This window comes from Lithobates pipiens, unplaced genomic scaffold (assembly GCF_037356315.1).
Source record: "Lithobates pipiens isolate NorthernLeopardFrog02 unplaced genomic scaffold, aLitPip1_a1.2 Scaffold_10, whole genome shotgun sequence".
NCBI lineage: Eukaryota > Metazoa > Chordata > Amphibia > Anura > Ranidae > Lithobates > Lithobates pipiens.
Genome location: NW_027507686.1, coordinates 193,478,496 through 193,497,387, shown reverse-complemented (window position 1 = coordinate 193,497,387; position 18,892 = coordinate 193,478,496). Strand labels below are relative to the sequence as shown.

General features: G+C 45.7%; 1 protein-coding gene across 8 annotated transcripts in view; it reads left to right on the top strand.

Moving 5' to 3' along the window:
* PPP6R3 (protein phosphatase 6 regulatory subunit 3) overlaps nucleotides 1-18,892 on the top strand; it is a 185,295-nt gene that overhangs the window by 44,087 nt on the left and 122,316 nt on the right. For all 8 annotated transcript variants that reach the window (XM_077460801.1, XM_077460804.1, XM_077460803.1 and 5 more), the window contains one exon: nucleotides 1,741-1,973. In XM_077460801.1, the coding sequence (XP_077316927.1) occupies nucleotides 1,747-1,973 (227 nt within the window). In that variant the 5' untranslated portion in view covers nucleotides 1,741-1,746. The remainder of the gene's footprint in view (nucleotides 1-1,740; nucleotides 1,974-18,892) is intronic.

Genomic DNA, 18,892 nt, shown 5'->3' with positions numbered 1-18,892 from the left:
ATACAATTCATACTGCAAACAGCCTATGCATGGCTTCCAAATATCTGAACCTAGAAGTCCAGGTATGGGGTTGTCAGGCGCCAAGCAATACTTGTCCCAATCAGGGCTAATGGCATCATAGTACCCCCTAAACCTTAAGACCCTTCCAGAATCTTGCAGCACTAGGCTCAATGATGCATATTGGAAGAGCAACTCGGTATGTTGTGAAGTGGTGGTAAAGGGCTCTAGCTGGGTGGGTACCCTGTAGGGTTGCTGCATACCACCAAACGGTGTCCAATATACTGCCTCCAAGATGGTTTGGTAAATGAACATCTGTCCAGAGAGAAAATGCATATAGCAGTGATGGACTTCAAAAATGCCATAGAGTTAACTTCATGCGCATGTCACTTCATCAGCTGAGGATCCACAGTCGTTCTTCAACTTTCAAAGTGCACATAATCGGTGATATTCATTTGGAGTCCTAAATGACTGTACATACCCCCCAGTGGGATCAGGAGAGGGTAGTGGGAAACCACCCCCTGGAGGCTCTCACTGCTCCTGGATATGGGTAACCTTGTTCCACTTGATTCCCAATATCTTTCAGACCACGATTGGCCACAGTAACATAAGTTGGGGCTGTCTTCCCTGATGGTGGTCTATGATCTCAGCATGGACATCTTGTAGTATAGCTTATGGTCTCAGATTGCAGCTGCCCTCTTGCAGCAGTTGCGGTTTACTAGGGCCGTGTGACAAACACCACCGGTCCACTAGAGTGCATGGTGAGAACAGACGTCCTTTAGTGTTGCAAAACATCAATGCATTTTGGATTCACAGCGTATGCTTCATCAGTGTGCGTTGCTCTGACCCAATCATCTAGCCATTACACTGTGTCCCTTGTCAAAGTCGCTCAGATCCTTACACTTGCCCATTTATTTCTGCTTTTGACACGTCAACTTCAAGGGCAACATGTTCACTTGCTTCCTAGTACACCCCACCCACTTTAATGCCATTGTAAATGTTCACTTTAGCTGTGAGTGGTTATAAAGTTATAGCTGATCGATGTGTATCTTTAACTATGTATCAAATGCCTTACTAAGCAAAGTGGTGGCTACATGCACCTGAGGAATGTTTTGTCACCTTTTTAGGGTTTGCTAGAAATTGTAGATTATAATCCAGTAGTGGAGGCCCACCATAAAATATTGAGCTGCCGTTTTGTTGGCTTGTGTTATTTAAAAGTGCAAGCTCAAAGGCTGTCACACGTCTTTCATTTGCTGCACTTAAATGATAAACGGGACAATCAGTTGTTGGTGCCTCTTGCATCCGTGTGAATAAATCATAGCAGCTAGAATTCGGTCAAGAGAGCTTTACAACTAGTTCATAAAAGAGCAACAAGTATAAAGCACATTGCGGGGTACACATTATTTAAAACTGTACATTGTACAACCCAGTAGGTAAAGTTCATCAGGGGGGATAAAAAATTCTTTAATTTCTGATCTAGAAAGCTTGGAACATAGCTCTGAAGTATGCTGACTCTGTCAAAGTAGTTGTCAGGTGCTCTTCCAGGTTTTGTTAACACTACTCCCCCCCCCCCCCCCCCTTCTTTTTTTTTTTTTTTTTTTTTTTGGTTTAATGTTCCAAGGTATGCCAGTCTTTCTCTTATGCTTAAAGTACAATGAGGCATCACCACAATGTAAATGTAGGCACTTGCGTAGGTGGTGTACAATATCTGTTAGATGTTGAAATGTGACTTTTTCTCATCAGCCAAGTATGTTTTGGAAGTTCGACCTGCATTCTTCATCTCACATAGACACCCTCTTAGAGAGAGATGAAGTGACACTAAAGGAGTTGATGGATGAAGAGGATATATTGCAAGAATGCAAGGCGCAGAATCGTAAACTTGTGGAGTTTTTATTAAAATCCGAGTGCTTGGAAGACTTGGTGACCTATATTACAGAGGAGCCACCCCTAGACATGGATGAGAAAATTCGTTACAAGTAAGATGTGCATTAATCATGTTTACTGTTTCAAAGGGTTGTTCTGGTATACATTGATGGGTATTTCCCAAGATTGGAGCAGACAGAATCTGGAGTAGCTGTGTATGGCAATCAATAAGCTTCTATATTTTTTAAAATTTACTTGAGTAAGCTGAAGTTGTTGGCTGGTTACGTTGCACAGCTATTTCATGATTCCTGCACTACCTTATTGTTTCGAGACCACAAATGTACCTGTCTTATTTATTTATTTTTATTTTTTTTATATATGAGGCTGAATAATTGCATGCCAAGGCTTCCAGCTCTACTGCTGACAGGCAGTGAATGAAGGAAAATTTTCATAGTATATTTAAAAGGCAAAGGTTTCACCTAGAAAGAATTGTATACAGCAATCTAGTCTAAAGACAATGCAACATATTTCCTGAGCAGATTCTTAAAAGGAAACTCCATGACATTCCTGACCTAGCCTAACATTACACAAGGCTTGTGGGAGAGACTTGGTGTATGTAAGGGCAAAAAAAAGACTTCAGTACATCGCTACAGCGCTTGCACATTTTCTTCATGTGTTATCTTTTTAAATGCTACAAGTACACAACAGTTGTTTGTGCCAGAAATCCGGTGTTTCTAATTTTTTAAATTTTTTTTTTTTTTTTTTTTTTTTTACTTTTTGTTCTACCCTCCCTATGCAGCAATGCCTCAGTTATAGGCGGATTACAAACATAAATGGATCCATATTCATATTGTTTGCATATGGGGGTGGGATGAGGAGTGCTTTAAGTATCTAAAGACTCCAAGGGTTACAATGGGGGTATTTGCTTTGACACGCATCCTTCTCCACAGTGACATTATCAGATTAGTAAGTGGCCAGTGGGACCCTTAGAGATTCTCGTGGGCCAGTTCCCAATTTAATTAAATCAACCAAACAATATTTCTTACTTCCAAAATAATTAAAACACACTAATAGCTGTGTAATCTAGTTTGATGAAATTGTTTGCCGTCTTGCTGTGTTTTTCTGCTTCCTTGTAATTTTCTTTTGGGCGCTCCAGAACCTTTTCCCCCTCACCCAATGCACATTGGTTGCGGTCATTGCTCTGTCCACTGCAAACCCCAGTGTACATGCCAGGAGCAAAGAGGGGGGGCTGCGTTCCTACATACTATGGGACTGTGGAGAATGAATGTAGCCATTCTCTGGCAGGAAACTGGATCACCGTACAAATAAAAGCATTTGGAGGAGAATAGGCACTTTTTTAGCAGTTAAAAAGGAGGTAAACTTCCATCACTAAATTGTACCTGTAGAGAAGGTTGAGGCTTGCCTAATGGGTAGTGTAAATGTCTCCTAAACATGCACTGTTTAGGAGATATTTACTGTGCATGCGGCCAGTAACATCACTGACACACATGTACTCTGGAAGATTGGCCACCTTTTTGCCGTTCCTTCAGAGCCCTGTGCTGGGACTGGTGGCTCCCAAACGCATGTGCGGGAGTGAAGTCACCGCGGCTCCAGCCAGTCAGAGCTGCAGTCAGCGAACCCGGAAAGCAAGATGGGTGAAGGTGGAAGCGGCCTCCAGCAATCGCATTGTGGAAAGGCTTAACATAATATGCTAGTGCGCGATGCATACTAGCGCATTATGCCTTTCACAGTGCAGGTAAGGGGGGGGGGGGGTGTGTGTGTAACATCCAGCGGTTTACAACTGCCTAGTGTTATTGTGGTTATTCTGGAATTGATCTACCCTAAATTTACCACATAGATGTTTTTGTAGGACCTGCTGACTTTAAGCATACCTGATAGAGATCAATGTCTCTACCTTGAACAGAAACCAAAAGGCAATTAACCTTTCCCATCCCCTCATCCTCAATTGTTTTGTGTCTTTTACAGAGTAAAGTTGTTCACCCTGGCTCTGGTAATTGTAGTTATCGGGGCTCCCTCGGTGTAGTCGGGGTTACTGTCATACCTCCTTTCCTGAGAGTGTCCTTATATACTTCTGCTTGATCTTGCCTTCCAAAGCGGTGTTTAGCAGCAATGCTGCCAGTACTGCATAGCAGTGTGTCCCCTCTGGCTGTGACGGGGAGCTCTGGAAATTGGCGCTAGCATGCGTTTCTCCTGAGGTCACCACAACCTGCAGGAGAAGGTGTATTGGGCCTGGGGAACCAAGATGGCACCTGTTTTATTCCTGGCACCAGGAAATGTATGAATTCTGGCATGACAAACACGCCTTTCAGCCAGTAGCAAGAGTTCAAGTGCTCTCATCTATATAATTCTGGTCCAGACTTTTAAGCAATTGTGAAGGAGAATCTGCTCACACAAATTACATTTGGTTCCATCTCTGACTGTAGTCTCTGGGTTACTGAATATACACATCATAGTAGAATATACCTTGCAAAAAAAAAAAAAAAAAAAAAAAAAAAAAACTTCTAAAAATGATTTCCTCTGTGAAAAGGAAAAGTTTCTATCTGGCAGTTATTGCAGATTTTAGGATTTATGATGGTGGCAGTCCTTGGTTGTAGTATGGGTCTAGATGCATTCCAGAAGTGTTTAGTGCAGGGGTCTTAAACTAGAGGCTCTCCAGCTGTTACGAAACTGCAAGTCCCATGAAGCACTACAAGGCTGACAGTTACAAGCATGAGTCCCAAAGGAAGAGGCATGATGGGAAATGTAGTTTCACAACAGCTGCAGGGCTGCCAGTTTGAGACACTTGCTTTAGAGTTTCCTGCTGGGGAATGGAATCGCAGGCACAATTTGCTAAATGCTGACCGTAGTACTGAGGGGATTTTATGGGTCTTACTTGGTGGGAAGATCCACAGAATCTGAGCAAATGACCCTTGGCTGGCGTATACCCTTACAGAAAAACTAGGCACCAGTTCATGGGAATAGGGGCTTATTCAAATGGCTTACAGGCCTGTGAAATGTGGAAGCCAGTGTTAATTGGAAAAACCCTACAATTAGATTGCTTCTAGCAATGGGAAGAGTGCTGTTATTCAGAGGAAAACTTTTTTAGAGAAGATGATCTAATGTGTTTTGCAATCCTCCCCAATCCTCTCTAATCTTGGGGTCTGATGTTTACACCCAAATACTCCGCTAATCTGCCTTACCGCTTGGAAGTTGAAAGGGTGATTCTCAGAAGCAAAAGCTTCAAAGACAATAGAGTCCCTTCTCTTCAGCTGTAAGAGTACCAGGAAAATATACGCTAAAGTAGGAAAGACCTTTTGTTGCTGGTATAAACTAGGCAGCTTTGATTCCCACAGTTCTAGATTTTATTTAGGAGGGTGTTTGAAAGATTTTTTATTTTTCTACCTTTAAAGCGGTAGTAAACCCGCATTTTTTTATTTTATTTTTTCTTAACACCTGCAAAGCAAAAGGCATAATGAGCTAGTATGCACCGCATACTAGCTCATTATGAAATACTTACCTTAGAACGAGGCCCCGACATCTGGCCCGATCCACGCCGAGGGAGCTGACATGCTCCCTCTGCGTTTCTTCCGGGTATCGCGGCTCCGGCGCTGTGAGTGGCCGGAGCCGCGATATCGTCACTCCCGCGCATGCGCGCGGGAGATTTCATTCCGGCCGGTCGGCTACTGCCGGATTTTCAGGCCGGGAATCCCCTTGTGCGCATGCGCCGCTGCAGTCAGCGGCGCATACCGAGGGGAATATCTCCTAAACCGTACAGGTTTAGGAGATTTTTTTTACCTACAGGTAAGCCTTATTATAGGCTTTCCTGTAGGTAAGTTTAAAAAATTAGTTTACAGCCACTTTAACCCCCCTCCCCCCATCCTAAGGTACGGGCGACGGCTTTTCTTTTTTTTTTTTTTTTGCAAACCAGGCCTGGGAACTTGACCAGGAGATCCCTTAGATTTCTCGTGGGTAAGGAACTTTGCATGCTTAAGAGGAACCCTAATTGGTTTTACTTCCTTTGTTCCCCTGCAAAGTAAAAGCATAATGGGTTAGTATAAATCACATACTAGCCCATTATGTGTTGCTTGCCTGCAAATGAAGCCCGTGATGTCTCCACTGGTGGTTGCATCCACCTTTTGCCCCTCTTCCTTCCATTGTCGCAGACTCCGGCTCTGTGACTGGCCGGAGCCGTGTGATGTCCCTCCCGCGCATGCGAGATTGAGCCGTCAGTCACGGCACTTACAAGTGAAGAAATGGCAAGGAGGTCCGTTTATTCAGCGCATGTGCCGATGATCTCATCGTTACACTACAAGGTAAATGTCTCCTAAACGGTGCGCGTTTAGGAGATATTTTCACTACCTATAGGTAAGCCTTATTCTAGGCTTGCCTATGGGTAAAACTTTAAAAGCAGATGTTAACAATCTCTTTAAAAGATTTACTACTGCTCCCTGGGATTTGTCCTTGGTACTGAATGCTAAAGAACCTTTAGAACCAATCAATGACTGGGCTATTTAAGCAGAACTAGGGAGGGTACTCACCTTCCCAATGCTGGCATCTTCTCCTGTGTGCAGGGATTTGACCATTTTCTTTGGCTGGTGCGGGATGATTCTTCTGCAATAAAATGCCTGCCAGCTCAGTGTATCATAGTGGAACTTTATTTCAGCTTGTGTTTCTTATGCTTCAATGGTCATTTTGCTGGTGTAACTTCAGTTAGGAGTATTAGACATGCAAACTTTGTCCTGCAAGGATTCCTACTTGACAGTTTAGAAGAGTTATACTTGGATTCTTATTCTCCTTCTCCTCCTTCTCCTTCTTATTCTCCTTCTCCTTCTCGGTGGATTAGAGTGACTATTTCAGCAAACGTCCCATACAGGACAACAATCACTTGCTGAAATTACGGCTCAATCTACCAGGTTGAAGCATCAAGGGCAGATAGCTCAGATGCTTCATGGAAAAGTCTTAAGGCTTCGGTATGGTCTACAAGCCATACTTTTATGCAACGCTATGTGTAGCATGCCAGTTTCTCATTCGTTCATTGACAGACACAGCCTTCATAACGATAGGGTTATACCACCTCCACAGGAGTAGGGCTAGACAGAAACGAAAAAAAAACACTTGGCCACTCCCATGGGATGTCCATAGTCAGTATATAACCCCCTCCCTGCTCCAGGTATTGTGTGGGGGTTGTGGGGTTTTTTTTATTTATTTATTTTTTTCTGCCTAGTCAGGAGTAAGGACTTGGTTCCTTGCTGGGGTCGCTAGTCCTGTGAATATTTGTGGGTTTTCAGGATTTTTTTTTTTGTTTTTTTTTCCAGTAAGCGCTACAATTAACTGGCAGGCTGGGCGACGGACTTGATACATCCAGAGGCTCACCCCAGTCTGGCCAGCGAGCGCGTGCGGACTGCTACTACGCCCTAGGTCGGCCACGGCATAGCCCAACTAGGCAGGGACTGGCCCTGCAAAGCAAGTCTCGTGAGGTCGCATACGACCAGGTCTTGCCCTGTGTCGCAGCGCCCCCCCCCGAGGGCGCATTGCCTGCACAGTTCGCTGTAGAGGTAAGGGTGTCCCCTCCTCTCCTTCCCTGGAGTGGTGAGGGACACGGGACAGGGGCTGCATGCTCACGGTGGGCGACCAGAAATTTGGCTTGCGGCCTACCATGGTCCCCCTGCAGGCCACCAGAAATTTAGACCGTGGCTTCGGCGGCCTGCTAGGCCTTGTGGTGGCTCTGCGGGGGTCAGTGCCCCCTGTGAGGGGCCATGGTCTGTGCGGGCTTGGGTCTGTCTCCCCCTGTGCAGGGCCTCAGTTGACACCCTCTGTGGCCCCCTGTTTTTTTGGTATTGCATTTAGGCTGTTAACCTAGTATAGGGCACTCCTGCCCTCCCCTCCTCCCCTGTTGAACAACCCTATCTGACTCTGCCGCATAAAGGTGGCCACCTTGTGGGCTGGTGGCCATGCTCCCTATCCTGTCAGGGAGTGGGAATGATGGCAGAAGGGCTCAAGGGGGTGCTGGTTGTCGAACTTACATCTGTGCGGGAACCTTTCAGGATGGGGGAGGATACAGCGGTGGCTGCAGGAGAGGGATGGTACCTGCTTGGTTAAGCTGTCTCGCGTGGCAAAAGCGTTCCCCTTCCTTATTTTGACACATTTGTCCAGGAAGGCTGTCAAAAGTGATTCTTGCGTTTCCAAAAAACACTGGCTGTAAGGTACCCCTTTGGGGAGTCCCCCCTCCAGAAGGGTACTGTTAACACCAGTGGCGAACCCCTCTGTTTCTAGGCTGCTAGAGGCAACCAAGGCTCTAATAGAGGAATTTCTGGCTTCTAAGAGTTTAGCTGGCATACCTGGAGGGGGAGCAGAAGTCCCCTGCCTTGCTGCACTTATTGCACTGACTTCATGTCCGGTAATTTTTTTTATTTTTTTCTGTCTGTGTTCCTCCAAAACTGTTTGCTTGTTTCCAATAGTCATCTTTTGCCAGACTGGTTGCTGACCTCTGGGGGGGGGGTCTGTGCATTCCCTGTTGCTACAGAGTGTGATTGTCCTGGTTCTTGTGCTTTAAATGGTCTCAGGGGTTTTAATTGAACCTGGGCACAGTCTAAAAGATGGAGATGGATGGGGGACATCAAATTCGGGACCTCAAGGCCCTGACCTGCCTTGTGTGGGTACAGGAGTTCAGGATGGAGTTCGTCCACGCAGTGGTGGCACTCCATCATGGGGTCTTTCTGACTTCTATGACTTTACGATTGCTTAAGCATTCTGTTATGTGCTCAACTACAGCACTTTCTCCATCTGCTGGGGGTGCGGAGCATTATCGACGCATGTGGTGGCCAGATCAAAGGAACACTCCTCATCCAGGGATTCATGAGGTGTTGATCCTGGATCTGGCATGGTTGCGTCAGTGGGGGTTGACTGTCCTGGGCTGACAGGGCAATCTGCTGTGCAGAATTCTCGTTTAGTGTTCCAAGGTGCAATGTAGTTTCTAGACAGACTTCTCCGATTTCAGTTGGCCTCTATACGATCGGAAGAAGTCTTTGGTCCGGCCAGAACGTTTGCTTTATCTGAGCCTGACCGGACAACAGACTCCAGGAGTAGCATGTAGCGTTTGTTTCATTTACTATCCGGCAGGTGGGATCCTTTGCGGATCCCCATGTGGATGTCAGGTCTGATGATATCTACCCTTTTTTTGTTTTGCAAGGCATTTGCACAATTCCATGTTGGCTCCCTTCGGGAAGATCCTGGCTTAATGGGACATATATCCAAGGTCTTTGAACAATTTGATTTGGCTGAGTCAGGAAAAGGTTTTCTACACTTTATCCTATGGAGGAAAAATTTACTAAGATGTGGGATATACCGGCAGTTGATGCTGCCATTTCCTCCGTAAACAAATGCCTGACTTGTCCTGTTGACAACGCTCAGATGCTTAGGGATCCAACTGATAAAAAATTGGAATTCCTATTAAACGTTTCCTTGGCAGGTTCAGTAGATCAACCTACAGTGGCAGCAATTTGAGTCTGTCAATATTTCAGAGACCATGTTAAAAAGCTGCTTAACCACTTTCAGACCGGACCATTTTGCTGGTAAATGACCAGAGGTCTTTTTACACTTTGGCACTGCGCTGCTTTAACTGGTAATTGCGCGGTCATGCAATGTTGTACCCAAACAAAATTTGCGTCCTTTTCTTCCCACAAATAGAGCTTTCTTTTGATGGTATTTGATTGCCTCTGCGATTTTTATTTTTTGCGATATAAACGTAAAAAGACCGCAAATTTTGAAAAAAAATGATATTTTCTACTTTTTGTTATTAGAAAAATCCAATAAACTCAATTTTAGTCATACATTTAGGCCAAAATGTATTCAGCCACATGTCTTTGGTAAAAAAAAAGTCAATAATTGTATATTTATTGGTTTGCGCAAAAGTTGTCACATCTACAAACTAAGGTACGTTTTCTGGAATTTACGCAGCTTTTAGTTTACGACTGCCTATCTCATTTCTTGAGGTGCTAAAATGGCAGGGCAGTACAAAACCCCCCCAAATGACCCCATTTTGGAAAGTAGACCCCCTAAGGAAATTGATAAGAGGCATGTTGAGCCCATTGAATATTTTATTTTTTTGCCTCAAGCGATTGAATAATGACAAAAAAAAAATTTTTATTTTTTTTTTACACAAAGTTGTCACTAAATGATATATTGCTCACACATGCTATGGGCGTATGTGAAATGACACCCCAAAATAAATTCTGCTGCTTCTCCTGAGTATGGGGATACCACATATGTGGGACTTTTTGGGAGCCTAGCCGCGTACGGGGCCCCGAAAACCAAGCACCGCCTTCAGGCTTTCTAAGGGCGTAAATTTTTGAGTTCACTTCTCACTACCTATTACAGTTTTGAAGGCCATAAAATGCCAAGATGGCACAAAACCCCCACAAATGACCCCATTTTAGAAAGTAGACACCCCAAGCTATTTGCTGAGAGGCATGTTGAGTTCATGGAATATTTTATATTTTGCCACAAGTTGCGGGAAAATTACAAACTTTTTTTTTTTTTTTTTTTTTTTAACAAAGTTGTCACTAAATGATATATTGCTCATGCATGCCATGGGCATATGTGAAATGACACCCCAAAATAAATTCTGCTGCTTCTCCTGAGTACGGGGATACCACATATGTGGGACTTTTTGGGAGCCTAGCCGCGTACGGGGCCCCGAAAACCAAGCACCGCCTTCAGGCTTTCTAAGGGCGTAATTTTTTGATTTCACTCCTCACTACCTATTACAGTTTTGAAGGCCATAAAATGCCAAGATGGCACAAAACCCCCACAAATGACCCCATTTTAGAAAGTAGACACCCCAAGCTATTTGCTGAGAGGCATGTTGAGTCCATGGAATATTTTATATTTTGCCACAAGTTGCGGGAAAATTACAAACTTTTTTTTTTTTTTTTTTTTTTTTTCACAAAGTTGTCACTAAATGATATATTGCTCACGCATGCCATGGGCATATGTGAAATGACACCCCAAAATAAATTCTGCTGCTTCTCCTGAGTATGGGGATACCACATATGTGGGACTTTTTGGGAGCCTAGCCGCGTACGGGGCCCCGAAAACCAAGCACCGCCTTCAGGCTTTCTAAGGGCGTTACAGTTTTGAAGGCCATAAAATGCCAAGATGGCACAAACCCCCCCCCAAATGACCCCATTTTGGAAAGTAGACACCCCTAAATTTAGGGGTACACTAGTGAGACTAGGTAATAAATGGCGGGTGCCCTGAAACTATAAAAAAATAACTAACCAACCAGCGTCACCTGTAACAGTTATATGGTGATCACTGGTGAAAGGGTTAACTAGGGGGCAATTAGGGGGCTTTATGCGGTAGTATATGGGGGTCCCTGGCGCTATAAAAAGCTGCAGCGAACCTAAATACCTACCTGCCTAACTAGCGTCACCTGTGACACTAATACGGCGATCAGAAAAACGATCGCTTATTAGGCTGGGTTCACACTGGAGCGATGCGGGAACGCCACGAATGCGCGGCGGGTTCCCGCATCGCATGCCTCCCGGCGGCAGTTCACACTGCCCTATGCGAACTGCTGGGAGTGTCAGTGAAATGTTACTGACACCCCCAGATCAGTTCGCATATCGCAGTGCGATCTGCAAACTCGGATCGCATGGTGTGAACACCCATGCGATCCGATTCTGCTGCGGGCCAAAAAAAGGGTCCCGTGCGAATTTGCGGCGGGTGCGGCGAATGGCTGAACTCGAATCGCACAGAGATCGGATGTGATTTGCACTGCAGTGCGGTGCGAATCACATCCGTTCTCATAAACCGCTGCAATGTGAACCCAGCCTTAGTGACACTGGCGACGGGGGGTGATCACGGGGTTAAACCTTTATTGGGGGGGTTAGGGGGGTACCTTAGAACTAAAGGGGGCTAACCCTAACTGCCCTAACAGTTATTAGTCACAAATGACACCCGCCGGGTGATCAGGGGGTTAAACCTTTATTAGGTAATAAATGGCGGGTGCCCTGAAACTATAAAAAAATAACTAACCAACCAGCGTCACCTGTAACAGTTATATGGTGATCACTGGTGAAAGGGTTAACTAGGGGGCAATCAGGGGGCTTTATGCGGTAGTATATGGGGGTCCCTGGCGCTATAAAAAGCTGCGGCGAACCTAAATACCTACCTGCCTAACTAGCGTCACCTGTGACACTAATACGGCGATCAGAAAAATGATCGCTTATTAGGCTGGGTTCACACTGGAGCGATGCGGAAACGCCGCGAATCCGCGGCGGGTTCCCGCATCGCATGCCTCCCGGCGGCAGTTCACACTGCCCTATGCGAACTGCTGGGAGTGTCAGTGAAATGTTACTGACACCCCCAGATCAGTTCGCATATCGCAGTGCGATCTGCAAACTCGGATCGCATGGTGTGAACACCCATGCGATCCGATTCTGCTGCGGGCCAAAAAAAGGGTCCCGTGCGAATTTGCGGCGGGTGTGGCGGGTGCGGCGGGTGCGGCGAATGGCTGAACTCGAATCGCACAGAGATCGGATGTGATTTGCACTGCAGTGCGGTGCGAATCACATTCGTTCTCATAAACCGCTGCAATGTGAACCCAGCCTTAGTGACACTGGCGACGGGGGGTGATCACGGGGTTAAACCTTTATTGGGGGGGTTAGGGGGGTACATTAGAACTAAAGGGGGCTAACTCTAACTGCCCTAACAGTTATTACAGTCACAAATGACACCAATGCAAAAAAAAAAAAAAAGACATTGGTGTCACTGTGACTGGGGGGCAGGGGTAATTGGGGGGGTGATCGGGGGGTAAAGGGGGGGTGTGAGTGTGCCTGGCATGTTCTACTGTGTGTGTGAGTGTTGGTGCAACTTACTGATCCGCTCTCCTCCGTGTCGGAACGAAAAATACCGACACGGAGGAGAGAATACATCACTTCCTCTCCTGTGTTTACATTACAGGAGAGGAAGTGATGTCACCGGGGATTTCTATTCGTCGGGAGCGATCGCGAGGGGGTGGCCATGAATGAATGGCCGTCCCCTCGTCCGGGATCGCTCCCGTACGAATACCGACCGCCGCAGGCACCGGGCGGGGGCCCGATCGGGCCCCCGACCCGCGGGAGGCAAGGGACGTACATGTATGTCCTTATGCCTGCCCGTGCCATTGTACCGACGTACATCGGCGTGCGGCGGTCGGCAACTGGTTAAAGCTTTACCTGAACAGCAAGCCCGGGGGTTAGCCAACCTACCAGCGGCTTTTGTATTCAGACCTCTTGCCTTACACTTGGGTTGGTACACATGCGTAAAATCTTATGACTGAAAAATTGGTCAGCCGAATCACCTTGTAAGAAACTCCTGGCAGGATATCCCTTTTGTGGTGCAAAACTGTTTGGAGGGGATTTGGACAATTTTATATCCATAGGATCTCTAGTGGGAAAAGCACCCTTTTTTACCAGTCAAGAAAAGGAGTAAACGTCCCTCCTTTAAATGGGCGCTTTCTCCAGTGCCAGGGTCATCAGCCTCCAGGCAGTCACAACGGCCTCCTCCGTCAGGCTCAAAGGTTAAAACTCGATCAACCCCAGGGACAAAAGTCCTGGGGGAGAAGGTCTTCAAGACAAAATGCTAAGACCTCCTTATGAAGGGGCACCCTTCATAAGACTACTAAAGTTCTCAGGGCTCTGGCAGGAGGAATTTCAGGACAAATGAGTGGTCTCCACAATAACTCTAGGTTACCAACTAGAATTCTGAGAATTCCCTTCTCCTCATTACCTCAGATCAAATGTACCCAGAGAAAAAGTCTCTCCTTCTAGCGTTGGAGCGACTATTGTCGTGAAACGTTATCATGGTAGTTCCTACACAAGAGCAGGGAATGAGGTTTTAGTCCAACCTTTTCACAGTACTAAAGCCAAACGGATGTAGATCTCTTTTGCGTCCAGGTTCAACAAAAAGATCGACAACTTTGTGTCAAGAACGAGGGATCCTCTTGCATGCGGGACAGATGCGTTGGTAACTCTGTGACATCAGTTCCTAATTTATGCATTCCCTCATATTCTGCTACTGCCACAACTTCTTTGCAGGATCAGGCAGAAAGTCTGTGCTTCTGGTGGCCCCAGCATGGCCCAGGAGAGCTTGACATGCAGAAATATTGAAGATGGCGGTAGGCTTTCCTTGGACCCTACCGTCCCGCCCACACCTGCTTTCCCAGGGACTAGTATTCCATCCTACCTTACAAACGCTACATTTAACGGTTTGGCTATTGAAGCCCACATTCTGAAGAATCGTGGGCTTTCGGGCCCTGTGATCTCTGCCTTGATTAATGCAAGAAAGTCAGCTTCCAGAATGGATTTTATCAGAGTCTGGAAAGCATGTCTCCTGGTGTGAATCCAGGGGTTGGCATCCCAGAAATTGTCATGAGCAGAATCCTTGAATTTCTGCAAAATGGGTTAGAGATTAAACTGGCCTTGAGTACCATCAAGGGTCAAGTCTCGGCCTTATCAGTTCTGTTTAAACTTCCACTTGCTTCGCATTCTTTGGTCCGAAGCTTTTATACAAGGGGTAACGTGCCTTAATCCTCCAGTTAAGGCACCTCCTGAACCCCTGGGATCTGAATTTGCAGAAGCAGCCTTTTGAACCGACACATCAAATTCCCTTATGAGGCAAAAATTAAAAACAAGAGCTCACGGGACTTTATATGAAGTACGGGATTAAAAAAGATTTATTATTGTCTATCAAAGCATGATTACATATTAATAATAATAATAATAATCTTTTTTTAGTAGCTTTTTTTTATTTTTTTTTGCCTCATATTGATAGGGATGGAGGCTATGACCTCATTTAAAGTACCAATTTTTCCCTTTTCCCTTTCCCCATTATCTGATTATCAAATTCCCTTAGTTCTGTTGACAAGGAAATACATTTTTCTGGTGGCCATTTCTTCTGCCAGAAGAGTATCAGCATTGGCGGCCCTCTTGTAAAGAGCCGTATCTGATAATGCACAAGGATAGAGTGGTGTTACGCCCTCATCCTAGTTTTCTACCGAAGGTGGTCTCAAATTTTCATCTAAACCAAGATATTGTTCTGCCTTCCTTTTTTTTTTTCTTCCCAAAATCCCCGCTCTATGGAAGAGAAGTCGCTACATTCTTTGGATGTAGTGAGAGCAGTCAAAGCCTATCTGAAAGCGACTGCTCAGGTTCGCAAAACGGATGTTTTGTTCGTTTTGCCAGAGGATCCTAAGAGGACAGGCAGTGTCAATCTACCATTGCTAAATGGATTCGACAAGTAATTGTTAAAGCTTATGGTTTGAAGCAAAATATTCCGCCTTTTCACATCAAGGCACACTCCACTAGGGCTGTTAGTGCATCGTGGGCAGTGTATCACCAGGCCTCCATGGCTCAAATCTGCAAGGCCGCAACCTGGTCATCAGTCCATACATTCACCAAATTTTATCAGGTGGATGTGAGAAGGCATTAAGATATCGCCTTTGGGCATGGTGTGCTGCAGGCAGCTGTACAGGGTCCTCAGGTCTGATTACACCCTATGCTGTGTGGTTTCCCTCCCCTCAGATAGCATTGCTCTGGGACATCCCATCAGTAATTACTGAGTCTGTGTCCCGTGATGTACGAGAAAGAAAATAGGATTTTTATAACAGCTTGCCTGTAAAATCCTTTTTCTTTTGCGGTACATCACGGGACACAGAGGTCCCTCCCCTCTTCTAATACACTTATCTTGCTTTGCTACAAAACTGAGGTACCTCCAGTTGGGGGAGGGGTTATATGGAGGATTGAACTTCCTGTCTAGAGTGTGCCAGTGTCCAATCGCCTAGTGATTACCCTATAACCCATCAGTAATTACGGAGTTTGTGTCCCGTGATGTACCTCCAAAAGAAAAGGATTTTACAGGTAAGCTGTTATAAAAATCCTATTTTTTTTAAAGTTCCGTGGATTTCATTTGAATAAGGACATTGGAGTTGGCTTCTTGTGTCCCTGGTCAGCACATCCTAAGGAATTTGCTTTATCTGGCCGGGATGTAGTTTGGGGGATTCGGCTGTACTTGCCAGCCACTGGGTCTGTTGGTCTGGATGGATTGGACAGAATTTCTCTGTATAAAACAAAACTGGCGCTGGAGAAATAATGAATGATTGAAATTTTGCAGCTGCTGCTAAAATAAAGTGCTAAAACTTCAAAATTTGATATACTAGATTTCACTAGTATATCAGATAATGTCTCTGGGCTATGCTGTCAGGGAGTAGTTCTTCCTTTCCTGGTTATGGTGCCTTCTTCTCGGGCAGTTAGTGCTTCTTGGGCCTTCTGTCATCAGGCGGCCGTTTTGCAAGTTGACAAGGCGGCCACTAATTGTGTACATTTTCACAAGTTCGATGAAGTGGGTGGTTTGGCATCTGCAGGTGCCTCTTTTGGCCGCAAGTTTTTTTTGCAGGCCACTGGTTAGAGGGTCTATTCCCTCTGGAAGGAGCATCGTTCAGGTTGGGATTCAGCTTGTCCTGGGTGAAGTTCCTGTTACCTGGTTGGCTCTTGTATTAGCCTTGGGGATATTTAGTTTTTTCCCACCCCTCATGTTGGCACTGCTTTGGGACGTCCCTATCATTATGAAGGCTGTCTGTGAACTCTGAGAAATTGATTTTACGGTAAGTAAAAAATCCTATTTTTTGGCAGGACAAGTATGATTACGTGTTTATCCACTCAAGGAGCTGTCCTTTAAATATGATTTGGGGACATCACATTTTCCACGGTTAGTCTCTAGATGGAGGTTTTTATCTTGTGGTGATGGTTGTTTTGGTTCCTTATTTCTTTGTGTAAATTGATGATTTTTTGTGTTTTTTTTGTTTTTTTTATCTGAAGGGGGCGGGTTGGACTTTTAAAGTGGTTGTAAACCCTTACAACACACTTTAACCTACAGGTAAGCCTAGATTAACCACTTAAGCCCCGGACCAATTGTCAGCCTAAGGACCAGAGGTCTTTTTACAATTTCGCACTGCACTGCTTTAACTGGTAATTGCGCAGTCATGCAATGTTGTACCCAAACAAAATTTGCGTCCTTTTCTTCTCACAAATAGAGCTTTCTTTTGATGGTATTTGATTGCCTCTGCAATTTTTTTTTATTTTTTACGATCTAAAAGGAAAAAGACTAAAATTTAGTAGAAAATCTTTTTTTTCCTTCAAAATTTTCAGTCATACATTTAGGCCAAAATGTATTCAGCCACATGTCTTTAATAAAGTCAAGCGTATATTTATTGGTTTGCGCAAAAGTTATAACGTCTACAAACTAGAGTACATTTCCTGGAATTTACACAGCTTTTAATTTGACTGCCTATCTCATGTCTTGAGGTGCTAAAATGGCAGGGCAGTACAACCCCCCCAAATGACCCCATTTCCCCAAGGAAATTGCTGAGGGGCATGTTGAGCCCATTGAATGAGGATTTAAATCTAAAACGCTACCAAAAAAAACTGTTAGCGATCGCAGGGATCAGGCCTGACTCTGCGAACGCTGCAGTTATGTGTTTAGTGTTTTGTAAGTGACGGTGATCGATCGATACTGCACTTGGGTGGGCTGGGCGGAGGGGCAAAACGCAGGTGTTAGCAGGTATCTGGGCTGATCCTGCTAACAATGCCTTTTTTTGGAACCCTAAACTGCTGGGGACGCTAGTATAGATCTGATCAGATATTGATCTGTTCAGATACTATACCACTACGGGAAGTGTATGCTTTGCACGTGGGTGTTAGCGGTACTGGCACTAACCTAGCGCTGCCTGGGGCGACGCAGACCCTAAAACCTAATTGATATCACCCGCTGGGTGATCAGGGGGTAATAAATGGTGGGTGCCCTGATGCTATTAAAAAAGCTAACTAACCAGAGTCACCCGTAACACTTATACGGTGATCACTGGTGAAAGGGTTAACTAGGGGCAATCAGGGGGTTAAAATCTTTATTAGGTAGTATATGGGGGTCCCTGACGCTATATAAAAACCTGACAGGGAACCTAAATAACTGGCTAACCAGCATCACCAGTGACACTTACAGTGATCGCTGGTGAAAGGGTTAACTCTAGGGGCAATCAGGGGGTTAAAACCTTTATTGGGTAGTATATGGGGGTACCTAACGCTATAAAAACCTGTCGGTGAACATAAAAAATAACTAGCTACCTAGTGGCACCAGTGACACTAATGCAGCGATCAGAAAAACGATTGCTTAATGACACTGGCAAAAGGGGTGAAAGGGTTAACTCTAGGGGCAATCAGGGGGTTAAACCTTTATTGGGGGGGGGGGGCTACCCTGGACCTAACACTAACTGCCCTGACACTTTTTACTGTCACAACTGACACGAAATGCAGTGATCAGTAAATGATCACTGCAATCGGTGACACTGTGACTGGGAGTGGGGGGGGGGTGATCGGGGGGTGATTTGTGTGCCTGTGTACCTACATGTCAGTGTAGTGTTGGTGCACTTACTATCTCTGCTCTCCTCGCAGTCCGGTCAAGCCCACCCAGAGGAGAATGACATCACTTCCTCCCTGCCTGTGTTTGCACTACACAGGCGGGGGAAGCTTGTCATTCGCCAGGAGCGGTCGAGAGGGGATGGCCAGAAACCAACGGCCATCCCCTTATCCCGGATCGCTCCTGAAGCGAAACGGACCGCCGCAGCCAGCGGGAGGGGGTCCGATCTGACCCCCCCCCCCCCCACCCGCTGGAAGGCAAGCACGTACGTGCTTGTGCCTGTCTGTGCCATTGTGCCGACGTACATTTACATGCGGCGGTCCTTAAGTGGTTAAGGCTTACCTGTAGGTCCAAGAAATATCTCCTAAACCTACATGGTTTAAGAGATATTTGCCGAAAGACAGGCACTGCTGTCTACGGCGCGCACTGAGTGCGGCATAGTCAACGGCGAAGATGCCGTGCGTGTCGGCTCCCGTGCGCATGCGCGGAGTGACGTCATCGCGGCTTCGCCGAATAACAGCGGCGGAGCAGCGAGACCCCCACCAAGAAGATGGCTGCGCCGCACTACAGGGGACAGCGG